The sequence below is a fragment of the Odocoileus virginianus genome, chromosome 22, assembly GCF_023699985.2.
Source record: "Odocoileus virginianus isolate 20LAN1187 ecotype Illinois chromosome 22, Ovbor_1.2, whole genome shotgun sequence".
NCBI classification, from domain to species: Eukaryota; Metazoa; Chordata; class Mammalia; order Artiodactyla; family Cervidae; genus Odocoileus; species Odocoileus virginianus.
The window spans coordinates 7,546,341-7,571,767 of NC_069695.1; the positions used below are offsets into that span (position 1 = coordinate 7,546,341).

Consider the following 25,427-nt stretch of genomic DNA (forward strand, 5'->3'; position numbering starts at 1 on the left):
ACAGAAACTTGGTTTAATATGGACTCATTTTGGGAAAGCAGATCCTCCCAGGAGAATGTGCTTTAAATCTTGGCCTGAAAAATTCCCTCAGACAAATTTCTAAGAACTAGAGTTAACAGTCAAGAATTGCCCAAACATGGGAAGAAAAATAAGCTCCCATGAAGAAGAGTCAGAAGAAACACATTGCTGAATCAGACCCACAAAGACTGCAGATATTAGAATGGTCAAATGTAGACTATAAAATAAGTGTAATAAATTTAAAGAAATGAGATATCATATACAGTTTATTCTTATGGATTGGAACTTAACCCGTATCTATTACAGACTTACAAATCAAACTTCAAAGCCTTAAAATCATGAAACACTTTAAGGAAGGGAAAAAAAATCAGAAAACAAAACAAAACAACAAAGAAGTCAAAAAAACAACAGTAGCTTGTGATCTTGAAACCAGACGTATACAGCACACTTTTGCCTAGACAATAATATTAAAGACTCTTATTCTTGAGTGACTTTTATAAATGCAACCTGATTTAGCAATAACAAAAACTTTTACGGTAAGTACTATTAGTTTTTCTTTATTCAAGAGTGAAATGAGGCTCAGAGAAGTTATGTGGTTTTCTGGATATCGCCTCATGTCAGTGTCAGAGCTGAGACTGCAACCTTACCACGTTGGTTCTCCCACATTCGGTTCTATCAATATATAGCCTAATTCTGTTCTCTGTTTACCAGTTTGAAAAATCAAGGAGACTTTAAAAAAGCCTGATAGCATATATTTACATGCTTGTCTTTTTTCAAAGAAGGTTTCTATAAATAAATGAATTTGTACCAGACACTCCACCCTGCTGTTATAAGAAGCCCCTCACACACCTAAAGTTCTTAGATGCACAACAAGAGGCTTTGGTACTGAAATGGAAAACCTTGTGTACTCAAGAATCTGCACAGCTTCTACTGGGCATATTTTCTTTTTAGAGATGAGGGAAAATCTCCAAGTTTTGAGCCATTCTTTTATGCAAACTCAACAAAATTGCATGCAACTTTATACATATCTTTAAAAGATACAGTTTTGTAAATATTTAATATTCTGCTACTTTGATTTTGAATTGTAAATGTCAAATATTCTGTTTGGGGATTTTTTTAAAAATGTTTTACTATATTTTGTTTAAAAGGAAAAGTTGTACATTTTTAGAATGTTTTTATGAGTAGATTCAATGTACTGAAAATAAAAAATTAAAAAAAAAAAACAAAACCCTGAATTCACTTCTGTACACAATCCTGATTTAAAAAACCATACAAACGACTCAATTATCTCCACTGAATAATGAGTGAAAAGCAGAGAGCAGAGATTTCTCACGGTCTGCAAAATCCTGCTCAAGACCTCTGGCCACCATCACCCCACAGTCTATATTTAAAGACTTGGTGGGTTAAGCTGAATTTCTTGGTTTCACCTACCTGTTGTCACCTTCCCTGGAGTAGAAGACCGTGAAAGTTTGGATGTTCCCTTTTGCTTCTGCAGGTGGGCGCCAGCTGAGACGGACAAATCGACTAGAGACCAGGACAGGGACCACATCTCTGGGAGCTGAAGGGAGGACGCTGGAGCTCAGGATGGCTGCGGAGGAAGGAGAGGAGGCTGTCAGAAGTGAGGGGACATGGGCAGGAAATGTGCAGGAAGGCAAGGAAGGCCCGTTTGCAAATGCGGAATGGTGCATTCCCATCGATTCTAAAGGAAGGAAGGAAAGAGAAACCAAAGACGAAACAGTGGAATCGAAGGTGTATTAGAGTGTATATGTTAATCTCAAAATTATCCCTCCCCATTACTATATATAACATAGATAACCAAGCATGGGGAACTATACTCAGTTTTTTTCTTTTTTTAAGTAACCTATAAGGGAAAAAAAGACATACATATATATAATACACACATATATTTCAGAAAAAAAAAAATCCAAATCACTTTGCTGTATACCTGAAACTAACACAATATTGTAAATCAACTATATTTCAATAAAAAATGTATTAGAATTTCTTGGATTTCATAAAATATTGGCCAACTAATAACACGATTCTATTGTATATGGCCAGTTTCTACTGCTAAAGGGATTCATGATCATAAGGAAAACTGTTTGGTTTCCACATGAAACACGGAATATAGACTTACTACAGGCATTTTTTGTTTTGGCTGCACCCTGTGGCTTGTGGGATTTTAGTTCATCAACCACGGCTTGAACCCAAGCACCAGCAGCGCTGAGTCCTAACCACTGGCCTACCAGGCAGTTTCTTCCAAGTACTGATACATGCTTTAGATAACTAAGCATTTACTATAAAATCTTACTCTACTCTGACTGCCCATTTACACCATTCTAGATACAATGTGAAGACCTTGTTTCACTGTTTCCAATGAGCACACACAATTAAAAGCAGCAAACTAAATGTTGAAAGATAGAACAAGTAGAAGCAATTCTACTAGCAATGCTAATAGAAGGAAAGACTAAAAATTCCACTGGACATCAAGAATTACCATTGTACCATATTGTTGAGTATCACCACATTTATATCCAATTTAATGACTCTTATTTATAGGAACAACTGAATCATCCACAGGTGGAAAACTGGTTTTTCAAATACCTTAGGGGCATTTATAATCTTTAACAGATGTTTGCAGTTAAATGAGAGTGTGTTTGTGTGTGTGTACGTGTTTGTGAATTCATAATTAATATTTGCTGGATATTTCAGTTTTCTTTTTATTTGTTCAAGTCCCCAAGTCTATGGAACATATATTTCATATTGACAGGTGATTTCTGGCCCCAAAGCACAAGTACCCATTTGTCTGCATTTAATCTTCAAACTGGCTTTGGTGGGCCATTTTCTCTAATTTTTATTGAAGTTAGTCTCCATTCTTGCATTTATTTTCTCCAGGGACTAGCCGAGTGGGCATTCCTGCTGTGAACTAAACTCCTGTTCACTGGAAAATCCATTTGGGGAAGCAGGGGGTTATCTTATTTCCCAACAGTTCTGGAAACTTAACCAGTTTACAATACAGTTAGAAAGAGAGGTTTTCAAGAGCTGCAAAACGCTTTCAGTTATTTCTAGCTCCACAGATTCTTAGCCAACTTCTTTGCAGATACAATTCCCCCCTTGCTTTCTTGATCAGCCTGGTATTTGACATGAATGGGAGACTGGTGGTGAGTCAGTCAATCTTTTATGATGGAGTAATAAGGGGAGGGGACAGACAGACTGACGCTTGGGTAGGGAGCATCTCTCTTAAAAATACAGATATTGAGCTTCTTGACAAAAACCTTTGCTTCCGCACACCATGGACAGCTCAAACTATCACGCTGAAGTGAATTTATCACTCCCCCGCAGCCTGCTTCTCTTCTAGGGCCACTTGACCTAGGTGTGTCTACATTTTTTCTCACATCTATAGCCTACAACCCTAGACACGTATCCCCTCTTCCTGACTTTCCCTCACTCGCCCCTGCGAGGATTCCCCTTCATGGAGACGCCTGCTACCTGTATTCTATCTCATCTCCACCTCTCCCACTCCCCTCCACACTGCCATTCTCTCTCAGCAGACTTGCCATGACGGCCTTCCAGTTCCCCCGTTTATCTTCCACTCACCTCCCTCAAGTTCATTCTCTGTACAGCGACCAGCATCAACCTGTATGAAGACACACCGGCTCACCGACCCTGTGCTACTCGTTACCTCAGAGAAACTCAAGCTTCTCAATCTGCCGGTCGGCCTTGCTCCTGTTTATCATTTTTGTTGGTTTGCCTTTGCTTGCACAGAGGCCCTCAGAAGAGGCCCTAAGTGCACACACTTTTTTGGACAGTGATCCCAGGAAAGACCCGTGAGGAGTCGGGAAGGGAAACAGGGCCGGGAGGGAAGGCTGGAAAGAGGGAGCTCCCCGGCGGATTGTCTCTGAGGGAGACGGAAGAGCACCCTCCCTGGGCCTCTGGGAGCCACGGCCGCACAGGCCTCTGGAGACGCACACTGGGGGACTTACCTACCCACTTCCTCCACCGTCCACTGAATGTAATTCCAGAGCATGAGCCTTCCCGCACAATAGCCTCACGTGTTCTGTTGCCAGAAAAATAACAGCTTTGGGCAGAGACTTGCTCATGTCCACATCAGCTCTATTCCTTCAGCAAGCATTCACCAAGCACCCATCCTCTGCGGCCCTTCTAGGCCGAGGAGATGAGACCACTCTTCTCATGGGCTCGCCTGGATGCACGGTGCATTTGGATGCTGATACTGATCACGCTGTCTCCAGGCTGAACCGCTTGTGATTCCCCTGGGCCACTGCACAGGCAATTCCCACTTAAACAAGTCCACTTCATTCACTTAAATCCTCCTTTCTTCTTGACTTACTTTAGGTGTGTTTCCTCTGTAACGACTGACTCATGGTATTTGTAGAATAGCTAACAGGCATACAGTTAATATCTATCATCAAATAATGAATAATTTTATTTAAAAAAAGATTCAACCTGACAAATAATAAAAGAAATGCACATTTAAATAAAATCTAAAAGTCAGAATAAAGTCTATTTAAAAATCTGTCAGGGTAGCAAGACTTTAAAGAAGGTTCGTATGTAGTATTAGTCAGGGTATGACAAGCTCTATGCTGTCAGCTGAAGTCTGTAAGAATACGAGCTCTTTAGAATTCAATTTGGCAAAAGGCTTTAAAGTGAAAAAAATATTCACACCACTTGACCAAACATTCTCATGTCTATAAAATTTCAAAAATAATGAATACCCCCTTTATCAAGGCATCCATGTGAAATCATAGATAGTTCATTTTCTCAAAGGTGATACCTATACATCTCATCAGCTTAAAGAATATGGGATCCTTTCAAGACTTTTTTTTTTTTTTTACAAGTTTTCTTTTTTAAAAAACAAAATGTAAACAATGATGACCTGGAAAAATCTTTAGAGAATTTTTAAGAAGTCAAAAAGATAGGTTTTAAAATAATAGGAGAAAAATTTTCAAATCCTTCTTCCCCCCAGAGCACTCTGCTTACAGGGGTACCACATCAAAATGAGTTGGTTTCTCCACCCTCCAGGGGCTGCCAAGAAGGAAACTGCTGGGCGGGGTGAGGATCTGTTGGGGTCCACAGAGATGCTTTCCACTCCAAGCTTCTAAAGTAACTTCTTACACAGCTAGTTTAGACTCGATTTATCAAATCAAGATCAGACTAAAATTAATCATGGACTCTTTACCTCAATTTCAACAGTCGTTATATGAAAAGGAACGGGCATGTTTTTAACAAAAGAAAGACTTCTTACTTTACACAGGGGCGATCATTTTGTTCTTGCTAATCCTCCATGCTTTCTCTCAACAGTAACTTGTCTTCACATAAGGTCTCAATAAAGAGCCAATCAGGACTTCTTTTCTTTGCTCTTGGAGGTCTAATCTCCAGTCTGCCCCTAATCTCCCTGGCCCATTACTGTTGTCATGGTTACAGCTTCTTTATCTGTTGTCATGGAGAAGAAGAGGCGAATTTGCCACACCATAACCTAGTCTTCTCTCTTTTATTAAAAGATCTTTTTTAAAAAAAATTTTATCAAAGCAAAATCCAAAAAAGGAGATGATTTCAGAGGATAATATAAATCTAAAGAACAGACAGTTTTAAAACCTAAATTATTAAATAACATTTTTGTAAGGTCATTGCAATAGCATTGATAATGATTACAATATTGGGCTAAATTTTCTGTAGGCTACATTCCCTTCTCGATACCAAAGACATTTTTTCCATCATATTTTTAATATACAGTGTTTATGGACATTAATTTTTCTCCAAACTTATTCTCAGTGCTCAACCTGCAAACTCTGTGAAAGATATGAAAGATGATAAGATATATTCATGAAAACATAAAAATATTTAATTTGCATTAAACAAACAACCAATAGGCTCACTTCCCTGTTACTCCCCATGCCATAAACTAAAACACCATAAATGTAGCTCAACCAGATACATTATTTGACATGTTTCTTTATTAACTTGGGGATATTTTTTTTAAATAAAATAAAAATAGAGAACATTAGTAAAATAATAGGATCATCTGACTGTGCTAAGGGCAAACATCTATTTAGTTGTCCAAATGGAGAAGTAGGGAACATTTAAACTTTGGTTTGCAGTTTTTATAGCTCACAAAGTAATTTCACAAGCTTACCTAAGAAAGCTTGTATATATAGAGTTGAAAATGACAAAGACTAACATTTTCTTCTAAAGTTGACATTATTTTCAAAATTCAAAGAATCATGGCTTTTGAGCTAGTATATTAATAATTTTAGTAAATCTACACAATGTGAATTAAAAAAGTGATCTTAAGTCATTTTCACTTAAGTTAATACTTGAGAGCAATTAATTAACTACAATATTTCATTGAATCTAAGTCTTTACATAAAATAACATATTGGGTTAGTATCAAACATAAGTCACCAACATTTATTAAATGTCTACAATTTCCTATCGTTATGCTTGGAGGGAAGAATTATTTTTAAACTGTGAATTTTGTCCTAAAGGAAGAGGGAACTAATTTGAAGACATAAGGTATATAAAATGTAAGACAATTATAAAGTTTGAGGCAGTCTCTTACTTATGAACAAGTTCCATTCTAAATTTTTTGGCAGGGCGATTGTTTAGAAATCAGACCACACTCTTCTACTAAACCATTTCTAGTCTTTTCCCAGAAACCTATTTAATGGATCAATCTATAAACTGTCCATAGTATTAGTGCTATAGAATTGAATGATACATGTTGGAATTTTCTTTGACAAATCAATGGATGCATTCAGTCATAAACTGACTCGATCTTCACAGAGGTAAGAGGATGTGCAATGCAAGAGGTGAAGAAGACCTGCTTCAATCTATTTCCAGATTCCAGAGAGGAACTCGGGCCTGGGAATCTCCCTGCCCCTCCTTTGCCTGAAGGACCCATCTCCTCCCACCTCTAGCATGGTGCCTTCCATCCTAGTTTACTTTATCAGCAGTAAGCCTGATAAAGCTGAAGGGCTCTAGGGTGGAGGAGCTAGCTTTGAGGTGTGTCCAAAGGCCTCGGGGTTGCAGGCCTGGTTCCCTGCTACCTCTCAGCTCTCCAGGCTGAATTTTCTGGATCCCATGAAAACCTGGGGCTTTCACTTCTGCTCCCTCTGAGTGCTGACTTGAGGTGGATGGCCCTCCTCCTCCCAACTGATTCTCGGCTCTGACCTGGGCTTCGTCAGAGCTCAGCCTAGGAGTCACCCCACTGACCCCCATCCTGGCTTAGGTGCCTCTGCTGAGCTTTCAAGACAAGAATAAACAGCCCCTCAGGACACTTCCTACGCTGCACTGCTGGGGTCCAGTCATGCTGTGGCATCCTATCCTAAAGAAGATGCTTGGGAAGAGTAGGAACCGAGTTTAGACCATTCACCACAGTTGAATCTCCAAATCTAAACTGTAGTGTAGTCAGTCATATCCTAGGCATCCAATGCACTCCTGCAGTGTTAGTTAAATGAAAGGCTTTGCAAATTTGTGAAATTACAATGTTTAGCGTTTGGGTAAACTCTGGGAGTTGGTGATGGACAGGGAGGCCTGGCATGCTGCAATCCATGGGGTCTCAGAGTGGAACACAACAGAGCGACTGAACTGAACTGAACTGAGACTTGATTAGATTACTTCATTTATACCACCATGAAAAATGAGTCTTTGAGATTAGGTACAGGAAGGGGACTGAGCTATCACCGCAAACTGGTTATGTTATTCATTACTGCTCTGCTAATAAATTATCAGGGCTTCCCTGGTGGCTCATGGTAAAGAACCCACCTATCAATGCAGGAGATGTAGACTCGATCCCTGGGTTGGGAAGATTCCCTGGAGAAGGAAGTAGCAACCCACTCTAGTATTCTTGCCTGGGAAATCTCATGGACAGAAGGAGACTGGCAGGCTACAGTCCATGGGGTCGCAAAAGAGCCAGACACCTCTTATCAAGTCAATAACAACAACAAATAAATTACAAAGTAGAGTGAAAAACTGAACTCAGAGGAAGGTTTCCAGGGAATGTAAGTTAGGGGTGAGAATACTGCATTTTGCATCAAATGGAGTAGGGAAAAATCTTTCTGAAATCCAATCATGTGCCAAACAATCATAAAAGGTATGTTTATCTGGGAATATTTCCAGGAGCGGTAATACTTTCACTAAGAAGCAGAAAAGAAGCCAAAAAAGCTGGTTTGTCCTGATCTGGGGATCTATCATAAGAAATATGATGCTTATCTCAGGACTGTACATCAAAGAGAATTGCCAGACCAAAGTAGTATGCTAAGAAGAATTACCTATGGCCACACAAAGAGATAAGAAGAAAAACAAATTCTGGAAAGTGTTATCATCTCAGCAGAGGTAACTACATCTCTCAGAGCTTAAAATCTTTTCAAAAGACAAAATGAGAAGAAAAAATAGTATCTGGTGAACTGGTCAACTAGCACCTTTATGAATGAATATTTCTAGTCAAAGCTGTACACTGTATATATGTAAACACATGCATTGTATGCTTTTAATGCTTTTTTTATTTTCCCTTTGTTTAATTAGGAAAACACCTTTTAAAGAGTTTATCCAAAATGCAGGAAGGGCCACAGGCAGTTTTTGGAGGTGGTTAATCCATCATTTATGTAAACAAATGGTTGTGACTAGAAAACCATGATTAAATAGATATGATGTGGAATCTCTGCTCTGAAACTTTGTGACTATGTGACTTGTATTTTTCTGTGTTTTTTTTTCTTTTTTTAAATTTATGTGAACTGTGAAGTTATTTATCTTCTCTAAAGCTTATTGTCCACATTTAAAAACTGATCCAAAACATTTAATATTCAGGGTTAAGTGATGATGAGAGATGCATTTTAAGGGTGGCACAGTCCCAAGTATATACTTTGTATTCAATAAATAGTGGTTTTTAAATTTCTCTATCTTTATATCCAGGGAGCAGAAAGTCTGTTTTGGCTGGCCCAGTGTCAAGTTGTCTGTTTAGAAATCTAGAAGTCCTACTAGAAAGGCTCTAAGAATGATTTGGGCTCTGATAGGTCAGGTGATTTGGGGACAAGAGTGCTTCCTGTGTCCAAGGACAGAACTTGGTCCCTCCATCTCTCTCCCTTTATCCTTTAACAGGTAGCAGAGAGAGGAAAAAAAAAAAATCATTCTTTTATTTCCCTTTTTATCATCCCACATATCTCCTCCTGTAAGAATTTGCTTCATCTCAGGTCTTTTTTCCTTCCCTGTATTGCCTTACTAATCATGGTACCCTTTTCATCTTGTCGCTACTCCAGGGCTTTGTGAGGTATTTGTAATCATCTCTCCCATCAACATCTCTCCCTAGCACCTTTCACCAACTGCAGGAGAGCTATGCTTCTATCCAACCCCCAGCGCCCTTTGTTTCCAGGCTTTCTGTTGAGTTTATGTCACTGAATTCCTAGGCATTGTTTATCCTTTCTCCATGCCTAGGGACCCCAACATGCCATTTTTAATCATTTGCCTTCATCAGAGCTTCCTCGAGGGATAAAGACTGACAAGCGACACTGCTCCTTCCCACCCTCATGGGACTTTACCATCACTCACCTCATCCCAACCATATAGTGCTTTGCCCCAACTGCCATGCAACCCTCTTCTCCAGCCATGGAGAACATCCAGAGAACACACATCAGATACATCTAAAGATACAAGTCAGCATGGCAGGCTTTAAGAAGCAGAGCTTTTCCATGCAGTTTGCTTTGCTAATAAGACAGAATCAATGAAAATAGAGGACAGGCTCAGTTGTTACGGAAGAAAAAAAAAAGCTCAGTGCTAGAGCATTTTAATATTTTTTGTTAAGTAACTGAATTTTTCCAGTAAGAAACTCAAGGAAAAGTAAATTGAAGGTGAAAGGTGCTCAGTTGTGTCTGACTCTTTGTGACCCCATGAACTTATACAGTCCATGGAATTCTCCAGGCTGGAATACTGGAATGGGTAGCCTTTCCCTTCTCCAGAGGATCTTCCCAACCCAGGGATCAAACTCAGTTCTCCCACATTGCAGATGGATTCTGTACCAGCTGAGCCACAAGAGAAGTCCAAATTGAAGGTCAGTCAATTCAGTTCAGTTGCTCAGTCGTGTCCGACTCTTTGCGATCCCATGGACTGCAGCATGCCAGGCCTCCCTGTCCACCACCAACTCCCGGAGCTTACTCAGACTCATGTCCATTGAGCTGGTGATGCCATCCAACCATCTCATCCTCTGTCATCCCCTTTCCCTCCCACCTTCAATCTTTCCCAGCACCAGGGTCTTTACAAATTGAAGGTAATGCAAATTAAATAAGAACTAATGGTTTAAGCCACTCTCTTTAGTGCTGCAGGAACTTTTAACAACTGCTTTTACTGTTTCAGAATACCAAACAAGAAGGGAAAAAAACAAACACAAAACTCCAATTACATTTGATGGTTCACTGAGTTCTACTGATGGCAAACTTTCAACTCAGTCTATTGGATTTAAAATAGATTTTTAAGTTATATTTAAGGGTGCTGTGTAAGGGTAGCAGTGGAAATGCTCATTGCCAGGACAGCTACTTTCAACATTATGAATTGTCTTTGAGAATCAGAGTTTTAGACAGAAAGGTTGACCTGATGGTATGTCTCCTACGGACAGGATGAGAGTGGGTGTGGGGGCACTGAAGGCTGGGGAACTGGCAGGACGCGGAGGTTTATTGAGCATCCTGTGCCTCATACTTGGCTCTAACCTCTATCTGCTCATCTTGGAATTTTATAGCTACCAGAAGAAAGGGAAATGAAACCAAAAAAGAATAAAGGAGAGCATGAAGCAAAGATAAATTAGTACTTATTTCAATCAAGTTTATACAAGTAGAGCCTGATCTCACTGCTATGAAGCCACCACAGAACAACAGGGAGCAAAGCATGGACATGAATGATGTTTCCTTAGATCTCTCTCCTTTTTTTTTTTATTAAATTTATTGGAGCATAGTTGATTTACAATGTTGTGTTAGTTTCAGGTATATAGCAAAGTGAGTCAGTTATACACACACACACAGATACAGACACATCTGGAGACGGAAATGGCAACCCACTCCAGTATTCTTGCCTGGACAGTATTCTCCCATGGACAGAGGGGCTTGGTAGGCTGCAATCCATGGGTTCACAAGAGCTGGACATGACTGAGCGACTAAACAACAACAAATACATATATATTTACATATATCTCCAGTCATTTTTAGATTCTTTTCCCATACAGTTCACTATGGAGCTCTGAATAGAGTTTCCTGGGCTATACCACATTCATTTGAATGTGTCCTTCTAAGCCTACATACTTCTATTCTAGTCCCCTCTCTGGGAAGGAAGATGGTGGGTGTGGAGAAATTGCAACCACAGTGAAGTGATTACTCATGCATGCTCATTCTTTTTCTTTTCAAAATGTACTGAAGTGAGGAAAATGATAGTAACGCTGTAAACCAAAAAAAGAAGGTTATTGGCCTGAACCTAGCATTCATTCTCCTAATACATTAGGTAAAAAAAACAAAAGAAATAACTACTAGAGATTACTGATTCAGTAATAAAGACTCATTACATAATCATAAATTGTGGATATGCTCCCAGAATATTAGAAACAAAAGCAAAAATAAACAAATGGGACCTAATGAAACTTAAAAGCTTTTGCATAACAAAGGAAACTACAAGCAAGGTGAAAAGACAGCCCTCAGATTGGGAGAAAATAATAGCAAATGAAGCAACAGACAAAGGATTAATCTCAAAAATATACAAGCAACTCCTCCAGCTCAACTCCAGAAAAATAAATGACCCAATCAAAAAATGGGCCAAAGAACTCAACAGACATTTCTCCAAGGAAGACATACAGATGGCTAACAAACACATGAAAAGATGCTCAACATCACTCATTATCAGAGAAATGCAAATCAAAACCACAATGAGGTACCATTACACGCCAGTCAGGATGGCTGCTATCCAAAAGTCTACAAGCAATGAATGCTGGAGAGGGTGTGGAGAAAAGGGAACCCTCTTACACTGTTGGTGGGAATGCAAACTAGTACAGTCGCTATGGAAAACAGTGTGGAGATTTCTTAAAAAACTGGAAATAGAACTGCCATATGACCCAGCAATCCCACTTCTGGGCATACACACCGAGGAAACCAGATCTGAAAGAGACATGTGCACCCCAATGTTTATCGCAGCACTGTTTATAATAGCCAGGACATGGAAGCAACCTAGATGCCCATCAGCAGATGAATGGATAAGGAAGCTGTGGTACATATACACCATGGAATATTACTCAGCCATTAAAAAGAATTCATTTGAATCAGTTCTAATGAGATGGATGAAACTGGAGCCCATTATACAGAGTGAAGTAAGCCAGAAAGATAAAGACCATTACAGTATACTAACACATATATATGGAATTTAGAAAGATGGTAACGATAACCCTATATACAAAACAGAAAAAGAGACTCAGATGTATAGAACAGACTTTTGGACGCTGTGGAAGAAGGCGAGGGTGGGATGTTTCAAGAGAACAGCATCGAAACATGTATATTATCTAGGGTGAAACAGATCACCAGCCCAGGTTGGACGCATGAGACAAGTGCTCAGACCTGGTGCACTGGGAAGACCCAGAGGGATCGGGTGGAGAGGGAGGTGGGAGGGGGGATCGGGATGGGGAATACATGTATATCCATGGCTGATTCATGTCAATGTATGACAAAAACCACTACAATATTGTGAAGTAATTAGCCTCCAACTAATAAAAATTAATTAATTAATTAATTAAAAATTGTGGATATGCATCAAATGCCAGTATTCTCCTTGGTCACTCTAAATAGAACAATATTAATTCTTACAGAAAAGGTAGATCTTTTAAAAAGTCTTGTTAGTATTTTTTTTTTCAACCATTCAATGTGTCACTTTACCTAAAGACCCATATCAATTAGAATTATGGCTGGTAAATGTATCCAATAATCCAAAAATAACAAAAGGCATGCAAAATTCTGAAAAATAAGATACAGATATTCATTCACCATAATAAAAGTATCTATTATAAGTTTGACTCCTGGCTACTACACAAGATAAAGCAAAATACTGGGTTGGCCAAAATGTCGGGTCAAGTTTTTCACACCATCTTACAGAAAAACCTGAACAAACTTTCTGGCCAACTCAATATGTGCTTGACCTGTGTTCCACATTCACCAGCATCAAGTAAGAGGAAGGATGGATGACATTTTTTTTTTTTTTCTGAAGTAAAGTAAAAAGAATCTTTGGATTGCAATTAGGAAACAGCCTATATTCTCTATCAGTTAGTAGCTGGGCAAGAGTGCAAATGGGTTAATCCCTAAAGTTGCTGTTACTAAGGTTTTATCATCCTAGGAAGCAACAATAACTTCTATCTCTGTCTCTTTTCTCTCTTCTTTTTTCTACTTTTTAAGAAATTTCTCTCTTTCCCCCCTTTTTCCTTTGAAAGTGACTCATCCAAATTCGAGACTGAATTTGGAACCCAATGACAGCCTACCCTGATGGTCCAGGGGTGAAGAATTCACCTGCCAATGTAGGGGATGGCTTCCATCCTTCGTTTGGGGAGATTCCACATGTCCTGAGACCCCTAAGCCCATGCGCCACAACTAGTGAAGCCCATGAGCCACAACTAGTGAAGCCCATGAGCCACAACTAGTGAAGCCTGTGCGCCCAAGAGCTGCGCCCTGCAACAGGAGATGCCACTGCAATGAGAACTCCCAGCACAGTAGCCAGAGGGCAGCCCTCACCCCCTGCAACCAGAGAAAGCCCACATGCAGCAACAGAGACCCAATGTTGCCAAAACTCAGTGGAAAAGGAAGACTTCAAAATTAATAAAAGAGAAAACATGATACAGAAGTTCGGAATTAGAAAGTGAAAGTGAGGGTCACTCAGTCGTGCCCAACTCTTTGCAACCCCATGGACTATACAGTCCCTGGAATTCTCCAGGCCAGAATACTGGAGTGGGTAGCCTTTCCCTTCTCCAAGGGATCTTCCCAACCCAGGTCTCCCGCATTGCAGGTGGATTCTCTACCAGCTGATCACAGGGGTAGCCCAATTAGGGTCACTGTTGAAGACAGGAGGTTCAAAACAGTAGAATTCTGTGCCAAGGTCACTATTGATTACTTGACCTTACTATTACACTTCTTGACTCTGAATTTTTCCCCCAGTGTCAAAATGTAGCCTGAACATGCTTCTTCTTTAATACGACCATGAAGACACGGAACACAGAAGATGATGCTCATAAAATACTTTGAATTCTGTTAAAGACAGAGTCTAAAACTACAGAGGAGGACAGGTGACACCAGCCCCTGTTGTGACTATTTTACCATCTTAATAAACATCAGCATTGTCTATGTTGAGCAAAGGTATATAATGCCCTTATACAGGAAGGCTTAACAATCTTAGGATGGAAGTTTACACTAGAAAGATTTATAAATCTCCACCTTGAGAGACAGCTCTGACAATGAGACTGCAATGGTTCACCAGAGTCAAACAGGGCTCTGTGACATGGTCTCTGTGTGATCCTGGATAAGATGCTTAACTTTCTGTGCAGTATTGCAAAGAGGGTACATAAAGAACAACAGGCCAGAATAGATTATGCAGAAATAAATGTGAAAAAAATCCTGAAAGCTGCTCAAGAAAAACAGAGGGGAATACACTCATATACTCGGCTATTGAAGGAGGAGGCATTTCTAAGAATATGACAAGAACAGAAATCAAAGAAACTCTTGATAAATATGACTGTAATGGAACTAAAACTTTTGTATGGAAAAGCATAATAGGTGAGACTGAACTACGAATGACAAACTGGGACAATATTTTTAATAATATTACAAAGGACTGGCTTGTCTGGTATGCAAATAGCTGTCACAAATCAATTAAACTAACCAAGAAATAAATTCTGAAAGCATGGGGCAGTAATGTTAGTATATAACTTTTATTTCAATATATTTGAAAATTTCTATTATTATCTCCTCCTCAGAGCAATTACTGTTTTTAGTTTTTACATTTTTATTGAAGCACAGTTGATTTACAATGTAGTTTATTTCCAGGTATACAGTGAAGTGATTCAGTTCTCTCTCTTCCTCTTTCCATATACACACATACACACACACACACATATATTCTTTTTTTTATTATATTAATAGGTTATCACAAGGGATATATTAAATATACTTCCCTGTGCTACACAGGGAAGTCCTTATTAATTATTTTACTCCTAGCAGCAATTAATTTCACCAAAAATAACTATTTCAATATAATGGACGTTAACATAAAAATACAAAGTACTGTGACCTTCACCTTGAGGAATACAAAAATTCATTAAGCTTCAGTGAGAAAGAACCCATCATTCTCACACCTTTGGTTATGTAAAGCTAAGAGTAAATGATATACTCTGTTCACAAGTAAATATTTTGACAGAGAGAAACAAAGTCACAGAGTTCAGAGCTCCATGCCACACTTACTGAAACATTTCTATATTACAAACATAGTTTGGGATTCTGTAGCTATTTCTTAGTAAGCATGAAGGTATGGTTATGAACGTTTCCTCCTTACTCAAGCAGTGTCTGAACAGAGATCACAATATTACATTTTAAATAAATCCACTGAAGGATGACTAGAAAATAAAATAAACAACCCCAAAACAAGATGAAACGGAGGAGGCATCTTTGGTCCTCTCTGCCACCCTCCTGTGTCATAACTCAAATATGTCAACTGTCTCTTCTGGGGTTTAAGTCTCTTGGGTAAAGTTAAGGGATGGGAAATTTGGGAACTGTAAAAGTTTTCCTGGTGAAGGCTCTCTGAGCAATCATTCTGTGCTCTCAGAAGAGGACGTACCCCTACCCAGATAAAAGCACGAGGCTATACTGCCTCATACAATAATTCTCTATGTGTTAGAGAATTAACAGAGAATGCAATGTAATTCTGCTAGATCTGAGTCAATATTTAATATTGTAAATATTAAAAACAGAGGCAGAGAGGCAAAAATGAGCCAGATTTAGTAACTTGCTTCCAAAGAAAAGAGTATATGCAAAGGGAAAAGCTCAAACTTCATGGTAAAACCCTGGCAAAGTTAGTTTACTACTTAAATTATCATACCCAGTGATGAAGGGTAGCAATCACATAGCCCTGATGTTATGTGATATGATATTTCTTCTCAAAACCCATAACCTCAGTCTAAATCATGGGGAAAGCTTCAGACAAACCCAGATCGTGAGAGAGTCTACTGGATAGCTGGCCAGTATCATTCAAGATCCTTAGGTCAAGAAAAACAAAATAAAGACAAACCATTATAGAATGGGGAGACATGACATTTAAATGAGAGCAGTACGCTGGATTGGATCTTGAGACAGAAAAATAGTATTAATGGAAAAACTGGCAAAATCCACATAAGCTCTAGAGTCTATTTCATAGTAATGTACAAATGTCAGTTTCTTAGTTTTGAGAAATATACCATGGTAATGGGAGATGTCAACGGTGGGAGAAACTAGGTGAAGGTATACAGGAACTCTGCCATATCTTTATAACTTTCTATAAACCCAAAAAAAAAAAAATCACAGTATATAGAAATAGTTTATTTAGAAAAGGGAAGGAAGAGCCGTTGCTCTAATTACAGTTGCTGGGTCAGCCCTAATGCTCTTATTTCTGCTGTTTCTTTAAAAAGCTGAAACACATGATTTAAAAAAAAAAAAAAAGCTTATCTTTTAGGAGTACACCATTTCATTCTGAGTGAAGAATTAAAAAAAGAAAAAAAAAATGAACAAGGGCAATGTTAGGTTTCAGGACTGTTTAGTGTGGTCAGAGTAAGCATTTATCAGCCCGTGTAGAAAGATGAATTGAAGAGGGTAAAATGGATGCGCACCACCCAGACTCCCAAACACAGAGCTGAGTGACAAAGCACCCAGTCGGCAACCATCAATCCAGAAACCGTCACCCCAGCCGGAGCACACATGACTCACGCCGATGCGCCTGTTTCACCTGGCACCGGTCTTGCTGTGTGTCCACTCTGTATTTCATCAGAGGGAGGAACACCTTGAATGCCAAACTAGATCCTTGTTTCATTCTCTCTTTCAAACTGTGAAGCCGCTCATAGCTGTTAGTAGTAAAATTACCAGTGACTGAATGGGAAGGCTGGCATGATGAATTCCCAGGTAGCATGGACCTGGAGCATCACGAAGGTTGCTTGTCCTGTGTGGTAAGGAGATGGACGTGTGTATCACTGTGGGTTTTATGGCCTGTGATCAGACCCTGGGTAACTCTGTGTTTTGTGTGCTTCCTCAGGAAAGGGTGGGAGCACCATCGAGGATGGTACGAAAATGAGAAGTAATTAGCCCTAAAGTAATCAGCAGTAAAATTAAAAAATGTGGATGGGTGTTAAAAAATCTACAAACAATAAATGCTAGAGGGGATGTGGAGGAAAGGGAACATTCTTGTACCGTTGGTGGGAATGTACATTGATACAACCACTACAGAATGGAGATTCCTTAAAAAACTAGGACTAGAACTACCATATGACCCAACAATCCCACTACCAGGCTTATACCCTTAGAAAACCATAACTGGAAGAGATGCATGTACCCCAGTGTTTGTCGCAGCACTTTTTATAATAGCTAGGACATGGAAGCAACCTAGATATCCATCAACAGATGAATGGATGCAGACATTGTGGGACATATATACAATGGAATACTACTCAGCTATAAAAAAGAACCCATTTGAGTCAGTCCTAATGAGGTGGATGAATCTAGAGCCTATTGTACAGAGTGAGGTAAGTTAGAAAGAGAAAGACAAATATTGTATATTACTGCCGGTGTATGGAATCTAGAAAGACGGTACTGATGAACCTATTTGCAAGACAGCAATGGAGACGCAGACATGAGAACGGACTTATGGACAAAGTGTGGGAAGAAGAGGGTGGGACAAATGGAGAGAGTAGCATGGAAACATATACACGACCAAATGTAGAACAGATTTGCCGCGTGACTCAGGGAGCTCAACCCAGATCCCTGTGACCACCCAGAAGGGAGGCTCAAGACGGAGGGGCCATGTGTATACCTGGGGCTGATTTCTATTGATATATGGCAGACACCAGCACATTATTATAAAGCAATCATCCGCCAATAAAAATTTCAAAATAAATTACAGATAGGAAGACTTACTTTTTATAAATGTATTAACTATGGGGAGGGGGTAAAGTGATGAGCATAAGGATTGGCTGATGGAAGTCAAGACAACACCCAGTAAAATTTACTGAAGAGAACATATGCATACCAATGATTCAGATGAAAGGACTAAATAATCAGAGGAATCCATGAAATCCAGGCAGTTAAAGATACGTTTCTAAAAACTCACATATCACAGGCCATGTTGGTCTAGGGAAGAATGTCCTGGATCACTTAACCCAGGATGAACTTCCACATAAAATAATGTGCCCTCTAGAGATGGCAATTTGATTTCAGCAAATGGGTAAAACCTACTTTGGTCAGAAACTTCAGCTTCTTTCTCTGCTGAGGCTTTTCCCCATCTCGGACTATCGCTGATGAGAAATAATTTTGAATTTCACTTCACACGCTTGCTTTTGTCTATGTCCTGTTTGATGTATTTTGAATTAGAAACATGGTTTAGTTTTATTGCTGTTGTTTTGGAGGATACTTATGCTTACATACTCTTATTCTCTTACTTCCTAATTTGCTTGTATTCAGGTCATTTCACAATTTTTATCCTATTAAAAATAGGAAATGTAAGTCACTAGGCACTTTCATTGCCATTTGTCTCTGTAATAACCCCATCAAAACGAAGCTATATGTAACTAGGTAACAAGTCTGGCAGGTTTCTCTCTGGTGGATGGTTCACCAGGGACCATGCTATATGAGCACTTGACTAACCCTCATGATATCAATGGTAAAATTTAGAGATATGTATTAAAGATCTCATAAGTTATCATAATGACATATTAGGGAGCTTCCGTGCCATTTACACTCTGAATTTATTATCTGCTATGTAACATATTTATAGCTCCTGCTAAAACAACCACTTCTAAATTTTGAGTAGATCCTTGGGGTGTAGGATACTGGGATTTGTTCAATAAATCAATGGCCACATTTCATATCCTTCTTGGTTTTATACACTTCAGTGAAATTCCATCCTCAGACTTCACCTTTTCAATCTTAATAATCCAACCGGCTCCATCACCACACAATGCCATTTCCTTCCTCCTCTCCCCTTAGCATACATTAGTCTCTATACAAAAATTCATTCTGCTCTCTCGATTAGTTTCCCTTGTTGAGTATATCTACTCTGTCTCCTCTTTTTTTTTTTTTTTTGAGCAAATTGAATAGCCCACAGTTTTAAAAATATAAACATGCTATTGTTTTTTTATGATGATAAGAAAATAAAAACTCATCTTCTAAATCCTTACTATTAACTCAGCATGCTATTGATCTTGTTACATTTGGTATTTTGGGGGGCATTCTTAAGATGAGGACACCTTCAACAGTCTCCCCCACCCCATTCTGAATTCTCCTTCTCAGCTTCCTCTCATAAAAATGCCACCCATACGGAAATGTCATGCTGAAATCTGGCAAGATAATTTCTGTGAAAGAATTCATTTTCACCTCTGCTAAATGAATCTGGGTTGAGACTGAGCCATGCAGATAAAAGCTTGTTTAATTTGGATTTTAGCATATGTTTTTCTAATATATATTTTAAAACTGAGCAAATCTGTTTCACCCAGACTGAAATAGTTTTATATGTGGAAAATTTCTTTGCACAATCTGAAAGGAATAAAAAGACATAAAACCTTTTTTCCATCTAAATTACAGTTTGTCTCTGGAGACTAAAAGCTCCCTTGAGAAAAAAGGTACATAACACATTCATACATGTATCCATTCATTCATCTATCCATCTGATCTTTGATTCACTTAAAACATTTTTGCTGACCACCTGCCAAGTATCAGGCTCTGTTCTAGGGACGGAAAATTACTAGACAAAACTTCTCTCTTGGACCACATATTCTCCTGCCCCTCTTGGTGACTGATTCAATGTTAAACAGAGCGGAAGCTCTAATGACCTCAGGGCAGGGAGATTAGGCACTATTTGATATGTTTTTGATCCCTAGGGAGAAGCAAACAAACAAAATCAAGAAATCAGTCTGAGAATGAAAGGCAGCACAGGACACCGGTTAAACACAGCTTCCAGAAAGGGCTCCTGTGTTTATCTGTGCAATCTGCATCGACATCCACTGTTGAGGAGCAAGGGCGTTGAAGTGTGAATTACCAGGTCTGGCACTTCACTTGACCATGAGGATATCTCTAATAATTCTTCCGTGGTCTTAAAGACACAGCTTCCAATTACAACTTTGTTCCAGCTGAGCAAGAGAATTTTTTTTTTTAGGTTGTAAGTGTTCCTGGAGAGCCTCCATGAAACTCCCAAAGAAGTGATAGCATGACTCTTAAAAGTCATTTTCTTTAATATACTTACCTAAGTCTATAAGGGCTACATAAGTATTGCTCGGGGGGAATCCATTTATGTTATACTGACTGTTTTACTAGGGCCTCTTGTGGGTGGGTGTGTGGGGGTGTGTGTGTGTGTGTGTGTGAACTCTGCTCTTCCTGCTTAAACATAATTTGTTATTTTGATGCAGTCAAAGAAAAATATATAATCAACTTCATAGTTTTCATCAGCAAATATTTTTCCAAGCAAAAATAAATAAATACAGATTCCAGACCCCAATCAGTCCTGTGACATCACAGATATGCGTCATCACACAGGTAACCTCATCTCTCTGCCTGTTTCCTCACCTACACACACGGCGCGTGGGAACAACAGTCCCTGACCCCGCCTTGAAAGTCAAGCAAGTGAAAACTGGCAAAGCACACACAATAACGCCGGATTCATGGGAAGCACCTATGAGCTTCTGTTAAATAAAGGAGATGCCCAAGAGGAAAAAATAACCAGGAATTAGATCACCAGATGGTGCCTACTAATGCCCGTTTCACCAGTGCACTCCATTGGCCAAACACTAATCTTGTGCTTCTATTTCTTCACTTTAAAGACAAGTATAATAAAAATAAACTCTCATTGCCTCTTCCATTCAGGAAGGACGAGTCCAAATAACTTCCTGATCCTGGAAGAAAGGTGCATAGTTAGAAATAACACACGACTGCTTTTTTGTTCTCTCTCTCTCCTTTTTATTTGGCACACTAGCTATGTGGGATCATAGATCCCTAACTAGGGATTGAACCCATAACCCTTGTACTGGAAGGGGAAGTCTTAACCACTGTGCCACCACAGAAGCCTCTCATCACTGTTTTCTGAATGATAACTATGTGTCAGGTACTGTGCAAATCAGTGAGCATTGTAAGGGGTTTCTCCTGTAATTTTGCATCATGAGAGGTTCAGGAATACACCCAAGGGCACCGATAAAGTGGCAGAGAATGCCTGCAAACCCCAGCTCGTGGCTGCAATTGATACCATACAGTATGTACAAGTGCGGAGAATATTACAAACACTGATGCCATCTGTAGCTGCCTTCCTGGTATTTGAAAATGAATATTAAGTGCTGAGTGCTGTGTACTTGTCAGGAAAAAATATATATTAGGTAGAAAAAAGGAGTTAAAATTATTAAAAGTCATATTTCTTAGGTGGAAATTATTGATGCATTTGCAGTATTTAGTAGCTTGTCAGAGTTGCAGCCTTATTTTGCTGTGAACCCACAGGCATATCGTTAGTGTCATCTTTGAATTATTCACCAATTCAATGACAGAACTGTAAATTTTTTTCAGTCTATAAGGTATAGAGCCACCTGTTATTTTGAAAACCTAAGCAACGTTTATTTAGTACATGATAGAATTAAGTAAGTTCCCACTGTATGAATCACAGATGCTAATTTGCTGGCAGAAATGTAGAATGATATATTGTAGAGTCCTGGCAATTATGTCAGAAATCAGTCTAGAGTAATTCATTAACACCTTTTCTTCAGAAAAAAAAGGAGGAAGCTGACATCTGTAACTAATATTATGATCTATGTTATTTTATATTATGTTTTTGATTTTACAAACAGTAGGCAACCATAAGATAATTGAATGGCTAATTATTAAAATACTCAGTTTTTTTCATTCAGTCACTGCTCAAGAATGCAGATTCGTTTTGCAAATTACAGGTCTTATTTTATGGATGAGGAAGAAGGAAAATGACAATGTTTGAGAGACACGTTAACTCCTTCGGGGCCTGACGCAACCTGTAAGGATGTGTCTGATTCTGTATAGTATCTATGGGATTTTGTAGAAAAATCAAACCCATACAAATTAAATCAAGTTTTAAAGGTACTAATAATCCTATTTAAAATTAAATCAAACTCTGCTTAAATTGTTCTGAAATATATATTTATAAACTTAAAGATATATTATTTATTTAAATATATTACTAAAGAATTATTAATTTCAGGAGCCCTCTGCAAAATGACTATGGTGGATGTTACCCTAAGGTGATCTACATGACCTCAGGTAACTAACTGCATATCCTCTGAACACAGCTGGACTCCTAGTCAACAGAATATTGCAAAATTGATGAGACAGGCACTCCCTTAATTTATATGACAAAGGTGAGGGAGTCCTCACTCTCATAACTGTGTGCCTGCTCAGAGTTGTGTCCAACTTTTTGCGACCCCATGGCCTACAGCCTGCCAGCTTCCTTTGTCCACGGGATTGTCCAGGCAAGAATACTGGAGTGGGTTGCCATCTCCTCTTCCAGAGGATCTTCCAGACCCAGGGACTGAGCCTGCATCTCCTCTGTCTCCTGTACTGGCAAGCAGATTCTTTATCACTGAGCCACTCTTACTATTGCATAAAAGTTTATCAAGCTTTGTCTTAGCATACTGAAAGCAGAAGATCTTCCGCTGGCCTTGAAGAAATGAGCAGCCAGTGGGTAATGAGAAATAAGAAGATGGGGCCTTTGCTCCTATAGCCACAGACAGACAGATTTTGCCAACTTTGGAGCATGAAAATGGGCCATTCCCCAGTCAAACATCTGATGAGACCTCTAATATGACCAGCATCTGGAATATACCCTGGTCGGACCCTGAAACAGAAAACTCAACAAAGCTGTTCTTGGACTCCTGACCATGGATTCTGTGAGGTAATGGAGGCATGTCATTTTAAGCTGCTAAGTCTATGGTGATATTTTATGCAGAAATAGAAAACTATTACAGCAATTTATTATGTTGGTCAAATGCAAAATTCCAGAAAGGTCAGTTATTGCTCTCCTTTTCCTAGGAAAGTGGAGCTCACCAAGCCCACTAGAGAATGTCTCAATTGTCTTCAAGATAGCCCTTTTGAGCCTCAACATTCAACATATATCATGGATATTATCAATTCAGTTCCTCCTAAGAGTATATTCTGAGAAAAATTAATTTTTCATTCATGCACAAAGGATTTAATATTATTAGAGACTTGGTGCTTTTGAACTGTGGTGCTGGAGAAGACTCTTAAGAGTTCTGTGAACTATAAGGAAATCAAACCAGTCAATTCTAAAGTAAATCAACCCTGAATATTCATTGGAAGGACTGATGCTGAAGCTGAAGCTCCAAAACTTTGGCCATCTGATGTGAAGAACTGACTCATTGTAAAAGCCCCTGATGCTGGGAAAGATTGAAGGCAGGAGGAGAAGGGGCGACAGAGGATGAGATGGCTGGATGGCATCACCGACTCGATAGACATGAGTCTGAGCATGCTCCTGGAGATAGTGAAGGACAGGAAGCCTGGTGTGCTGCAGTCCCTGGGATCGGAAAGAGTCAGACATGCTTAGCGACTGAACAATAGCAACAAAAACAACAGAGACGTGGTAAGTCTACGGTAATCCTCCAAATAGTGTTTAAACAATGAGGCAACATTTTTTTCTAACTAAAAAATACTTCATTGAGGGATGATTTCTTTTCAATGAACTGCACCCAGTTGAAGTATGCAGCTTGATGAGATATATGAACATGACACATGTATAAACCCATAAATTGCTATCAGAATCACTAAATGGATCCTATCTGTCAACCCCCAAAGCTTCCTCATGTCCCCTTTTCACTCACTACAAAGCAGATTCTCAAAATTCTTTGGTCATGCTGTGAAACTGAAGAAATACTCCACTAAAAACTCCATGTCTTGGAAACCCCCTTTTTTGGTATACTGACTGCAACTTTACAGCATGGGAATTACGTGTGTTGCTCCTTCTCTGCCCACACAAACACACCTGTATCTATATCACACGGAGTTTTACTCTTTATGGGCATATATTTGTATCTAGTGCTTACATATATTTTACAACCATAGAGAGTTCAATTTCTGTTTGACTCAAAAGGAACAAATCACTGATCATGTTTGTTGAAAGAGAAATCAACTGAAAATACAGTCATAATGACCACTTATATTTATTCAGCGACTGGCTCTCAGTAATTAACTGACATCACACACTGGAAAAATCAATAAGAAAAATACCCATGAATAGCTTTTCTATCTCATCAGCAGAGGTTGCTTGCTCTGCCTCTGTCTTAGCATCAGGCCATCTTGAGCAGCAGAGCTTAGGTGACACCTGTCATAATCAATTAGTCAAGTAGAAAACGGTGTAAAAGAATGGCTTGTAGATTGAGAGCAATTCAATCACTCTCAAATGTTCCCTTAGGAAGTGAAAATCTGTTATTTCATTTAGCCATCTTTGAATTGCTGAAAACTATTTCCCCCATTCAAGCAAGTTAACAAATATAAATAAATACAAGAGCTTTGGGAACATTTGGGGAGAAAAAAATACACGAAACTTTGCTCAGCTGAAAGCAGCTCTCAGCCCTACATGCAGTAGTCCTCACTGTAACCACATCAAAAGAGGAAAAATGGATAAAGAATCACAAGAGACACGAAAAATGATTCCTACATCCCTAGAGAATTTTATTCAGACTTGAGATGAGGGATGTCAAAATCAAAATGCCATATTTCATTGTCTTTTCTTCATAGAATAAACATGACATCTTAGCTGGCATTCTTGCTATGTGACCTTTAATTCACAAACCCTAATGAAAGAGTGTTTTGTAGGATGAATCCTGACTTCCCATATTCTTATTTCATCTTTTCCTTCCTCTCATTTCATGAGCTTAAGGTTGCCAAGGTACATCATCTTTGGAAGAGCTTTTTCTCTAACCTGGTCCTTCCCCCCCAGTCCCCTCTACCAGGGAAATTCAGCCTAAGAGAATGGCATAGGTTTGATGTCAGTCAAATATGCTGAGAAACAGAGGTTCATGGAACATGTCTAGTGAACAGACAGACGTGGAGATGCCACTACACAAACACGTCCTCAACCAGCAAAAACGAATGAATGAGAGTTTCCAGCAGTTATGAGTCCCTGGTGTTATTTTTCTTGTCAGA

The 25,427-nt window shown here is 39.1% G+C and overlaps 1 protein-coding gene across 5 annotated transcripts in view; it reads right to left on the reverse strand.

Annotated features, from left to right (window-relative positions):
- DCC (DCC netrin 1 receptor) overlaps positions 1–25,427 on the reverse strand; it is a 1,226,177-nt gene that overhangs the window by 394,958 nt on the left and 805,792 nt on the right. For all 5 annotated transcript variants that reach the window (XM_070452514.1, XM_070452512.1, XM_070452511.1 and 2 more), the window contains one exon: positions 1,450–1,606. In XM_070452514.1, coding sequence (XP_070308615.1) covers positions 1,450–1,606 — 157 coding nt within the window. The remainder of the gene's footprint in view (positions 1–1,449; positions 1,607–25,427) is intronic.